At 44.1% G+C, this 4,610-nt stretch overlaps 1 protein-coding gene across 2 annotated transcripts; it reads left to right on the plus strand.

Annotated features, from left to right (window-relative positions):
- The first annotated feature begins 2,115 nt into the window (after positions 1–2,115).
- LOC147606867 (transcription termination factor MTERF8, chloroplastic-like) lies at positions 2,116–4,232 on the plus strand. 2 transcript variants are annotated; one of them, XM_086791295.1, is made up of 3 exons: positions 2,116–3,523; positions 3,653–3,775; positions 3,874–4,232. In XM_086791295.1, exon 1 carries the CDS (start codon positions 2,167–2,169, stop codon positions 3,442–3,444), a length of 1,278 nt encoding a protein of 425 aa, XP_086647421.1. In that variant the 5' UTR covers positions 2,116–2,166; the 3' UTR covers positions 3,445–3,523; positions 3,653–3,775; positions 3,874–4,232. The 2 variants fall into 2 exon arrangements, with proteins under 2 accessions (XP_086647421.1, XP_086647420.1); XM_086791294.1 differs by having other exon boundaries at positions 2,116–3,775; positions 4,034–4,232.
- Positions 4,233–4,610: the final 378 nt, after the last annotated feature.

The raw sequence follows: 4,610 nt of genomic DNA on the forward strand, positions 1-4,610 counted from the left end.
TGAGGCCAGTTATGTTCTTGTAGGCTGTTCGAAAGCCCACAATATTTTCCTTCCTAGTCAGTCTGATTTGTATTTACTATCTTGATTAGAATTCCTTTCAGGGTCATGTTGGCTGACTTGGCCTAGCTATTTTCCCATTGGCGAATAGTATATTGTGATGCTCTATTCATTTTCTAATCACCCATTCAAGCAATGGTGCCTTGATTGCTAGCTCGATTGGGCATCCAAACCTTATCATGATGACCTCATCATATAGGAACTTGGCAACTGAATCTACCTCATAATCCCTCTTAGCTTGCTCTCATTGCCTTTGCCTCCACCCATTTGGTGCAATAATTTGTTACTACCAAGATATATTTGTTTTCTATTTTCTAGGCTATAGGTTTGAATGGTCCCACAAAGCCCAAGCCCCACTTCTGCAATAGTTATAGAGGTAATATGGGTTGATGAGGCATCCTACATGTTGCATTGGGCTATCCCAGTCTCTGGCACATGTCACAGTCCTTTACAAATCTGTGGGGAATCCTTAAGGATGGTGGCCACCATAGTTTGGCTTAGGATACTTACTTTCTTGTTTTCTCTCCAGATAAGTGACCTTCACTTAAACCTTGATGTGCTTCTGCCCACGAGGACTGCTTATTGTTCATGATCTAGAACACATCTTCTAAATATTTGATCTATGCCCATTTTGTACAACTACCCTACTATCCTCATGAATAACTTGCTCCTTAAGACTAGATTTTTACTGTGATCTCTATCCATGTTTTTTAAAAAATAGAGATTCATCAGGAATTACAACATCTCATCATACCAGTTGCTCTTGTCCCCGATCTACCAGGAATAGATGTGCATCCAGAAAATCATCTTCCACTCCCACATGCTTCTCTAGATTCCATCTAGATAGGAAGTCTACCATTGCACGAGAGGGCCATGTAAAACACGACGACAAGGTCGCGGACCAAAACAACATGGAGATGACAAAAATTTAAGCAATGACAACTGCAAGGTTAGTGAAACTCCAGGGAAAGAAGGCAGCAGAATTAAATAAACAAACATAAGCATTTTGGTGGCTTATTAGGGGAGTAAAAAGCAATTTCTTTACACTTTAATCTAATTATTGATATATATATTTTTGAAGTGCCCTACGCCTATGCAGAACCTGCTGAAACTGTGTTTCCCCGAACCCTGGGGTGCAGATGTTTCCGGTGCAAAATTGCCCACCTCCATTTATGGGAAGAGTAGTGGTAGTCGGTTCTGGTTCATGACAGAGAAGCAAAGTGGATACATGAGGAGCTGGTGCAGAGTTTGTAACATCACGCAGAGCAAACCTTTTAGACACCGTAAAAAGAAGCAACACATAGGCACATGTTCTCGTGCATGCACATGATGTCCATACCACGGAATCACGGCCTCCCATGCAGAGCAACACGATGACCCTTGTAGAAGCCTTCTCCCAGTGAGTGAAGCGAGCAAGAGCATGGAAAACCGGGGAAGAAAAAAATATACGATCCACAGACCATACTGCGCGGTTGCATGGAGGACAACACATACACGATTGTAGCAAATGCATGTGTGCTAGAAGATACCGAAAGTAAAAAAGAGACGAGCAATATCCATACCCTTGAAACCAGGAGCGGATCACGAAGCGTCACGATGCTCCACAGGCCCCGACAGTGAGGGATGGCGAAGGGTCCTAGGTGATGACTCATCAGAAGCCAACAGCACCATGAAAAACTAGGCAAGAACATAGCATAGGACGAGGAGGTCGTCTCCATGAATTAATGGGTGCACTCTGTTAGCGCAGAACAAATCGGGCACCTCCGACTAGGAGTGCAAAGCGTCACAACTCCGAGAAGACCGCTGACCAGCCCGACAACAACAGCTACAAGAGAGGGCCATGTAAAACACGACGACAAGATCGCGGACCAAAACAACATGGAGATGACAAAAATTTAAGCAATGACAACTGCAAGGTTAGTGAAACTCCAGGGAAAGAAGGCAGCAGAATTAAATAAACAAACATAAGCATTTTGGTGGCTTATTAGGGGAGTAAAAAGCAATTTCTTTACACTTTAATCTAATTATTGATATATATATTTTTGAAGTGCCCTGCGCCTATGCATGCTTAGCTGCTGAAACTGTGTTTCCCCGAACCCTGGGGTGCAGATGTTTCTACGCAAGCTTATCCGGAGTGGCAGGGACGCGACGAAGCTCGGCGTTCTAGCAAGGGGAGAAGCCACTACAGGTACTAATAACAGCAGCCTCTGTTTCCTCTTCTTTGCTGGGCGTCATCATTCGGAGCTTGTTTGCGCGCAACGTCGTCATGGGAAAGCATCATCAGAAGCCAACAACAGCAGCAGCAGCAGCAGCAAAAACAGTGCCAAGGATGTGGGCGATGTAAACGCCCACCATCATCATGAAATACCCTCATCAGCAGGCAACAGCAGCAGTGTGGAGACCATCGAGGATGTTGGCGCCCGCCTTCAGCAGCATGGCCTGCCGCCCGCCCACGTTTCCCGCATCCTGCAAGCCCTCCCTGCCTCCAAACGCACCCAGGTACACTTCCAGCACCTCCTCTCTCTCACCCTTTTCTTGCAAACCATGGACGTAGACACAGACAAGATCCCTGCCTTTATCAGGAAGGCCCCTTTCATGTACCAACGAAACCCTACCCTCCACTTGCAACCCAAAATCCTGTATCTTGAAACCCTAGGCCTGCACAGAAAAGACATGTCCCTCCTTGTCCTCAAATACCCTTACTCCCTTTACCCGCCCATGGAAGACATCCAAGCACAGATCCAAACCCTCAAGAGTCTCCCCCTTGAAGACCAAGATCTGCAGAGGATCATCCAAAAATCTCCCATGGCTTTCAGATTAGGCGCTGACAAATACCTGCAACCTAAATTAAAGCTTTTTAGAAGCTTGGGTGTCTTACAGGCTGATATCAGGAGAGTTGTCTTGACGAATCCCAGGGTACTGGCCACGACTCTGCATAAGCTTCAAAAGAAAGTGGATTTTCTGCAAGAATTAGGATTTCAAGTGGGAACAGTGCCATTTTCAAAGGCGTTTATCCTGTGCGGGGCTAGGAAATGTGAATCTTTACAACTGGGGGTGAAGAATCTGTTAGAGGTGGGGTTCTCGCAAGAGGAAGTTGAGCTCTTGGTCACCAGGGCACCCCCAGTGCTCACAAAGAGCAGAAGAATGATCTCCGATAAGCTCAAGTATCTTGTTGAGGTTATGAATAGGTCACCAAATGAGGTTTTGAAATGCCCAGTATTCTTGCTGGTTAGTTTGGACAAAAGGATACGACCCCGGTATGAAGCTCTTGTTCAATGGAGAGCAGAGAAACAGGTGGAGAAGGAATACTCCTTGTCATATATTTTTTTGCCCACCGATCGGCTTTTCTCTTGTAAATTTCCAGGAATAAAGGTGAAAAGTCAGTAAAAAAGTTTCACAGATTCAGCCATGAATTTTAAGGGGCTTCTTGGGTCTATCTGCAACAAATTTCTTACAAATGCTACAAGTGAGTTACCTTTGATACGGGGCTTTTTTTGTCACTGCTGTATGTCCATTACAAAGAGCACGAATGTGTACTTGTGGTGCCTCCTTTATTTGTAGCTTGCTTGGAGCACACTAATCTTGTTCTGAACAGGATTTTGAGCTCTTTAGCGACATCATGTGACATTCCATTAGTTAAGGTACACCTTAGGGGCGTCAAAGACATTCCCCTGGGTTTTGGATGGGAAGATCTCCTGCTCATGAGAGACAGGGGCAGGTGAGATCTCCCTTTTCGGTTACGTTTTTAATAACAACTTTTTCGTTTTTAAATGCATAATTTATTTGATTTGGGATCCACTATCGTATGTGTCAAAGGTTGAGACATTTTATTGAGCACAATATGAACATGTTTGGTGACCTTTTTGATGACTTTCTGGGGCTTGGTCAACTTGAATCCTGTTGAAATATCAAGCTCAAGCTGTGTGGACTCTCCAGAATGACACATGACGGTGTGGAGTGGTGTGACATGGTACAGGCTTTCACACTGGATATGGACGGCAGCGCAGACTTTATCTCTTGTGTGTGGTAGAGAGTGGTAGATAGTATTAAGTTGTCCAATATCATTTGGGTACCCTTTTCAGATTAGTAGGTGAACGGATATTAGCAAAAAAAGTCCATGTTTGTGTGAAGTTGTAGATTCGCTTTTCTGGCTGCAGAAAACATATTCTGGTTTCCCCCATGTTTGAGAGCGTAGTTAAGATTTGGTTTAGCAAATTAATGGAGATTTTAAGCACCTCGTTAGACCACTTTATGTTGCTAAGGATTTGAAGCACTTCTGTGAGAGATTGAGTGGTATTTGAAGCTCATTCGTGAAGTGGAAAGCAAGCTGCAAACTGGTTTTTTAGCTACTAAGTTGGTATTAGAGCTTGATGGTAGAGGGCTTCGTTCAAGGCCTGGCTTGGTATGGGCAAAGTACACATTGGTTTTTAATTTGAGCTATTCACAAGTGTATTTGGTTTCCATTTGCTTTGTCAACAGCCAGAAAAAGGCGAAATTAGAAAATAGGTATTTTAATTGGTCTAATTGGCCTAGAGTATGTTGGAATTAGCTCA

This window comes from Cibotium barometz, chromosome 56 (genome assembly GCF_041138505.1).
Source record: "Cibotium barometz isolate CiBa-2024 chromosome 56, ASM4113850v1, whole genome shotgun sequence".
NCBI lineage: Eukaryota > Viridiplantae > Streptophyta > Polypodiopsida > Cyatheales > Cibotiaceae > Cibotium > Cibotium barometz.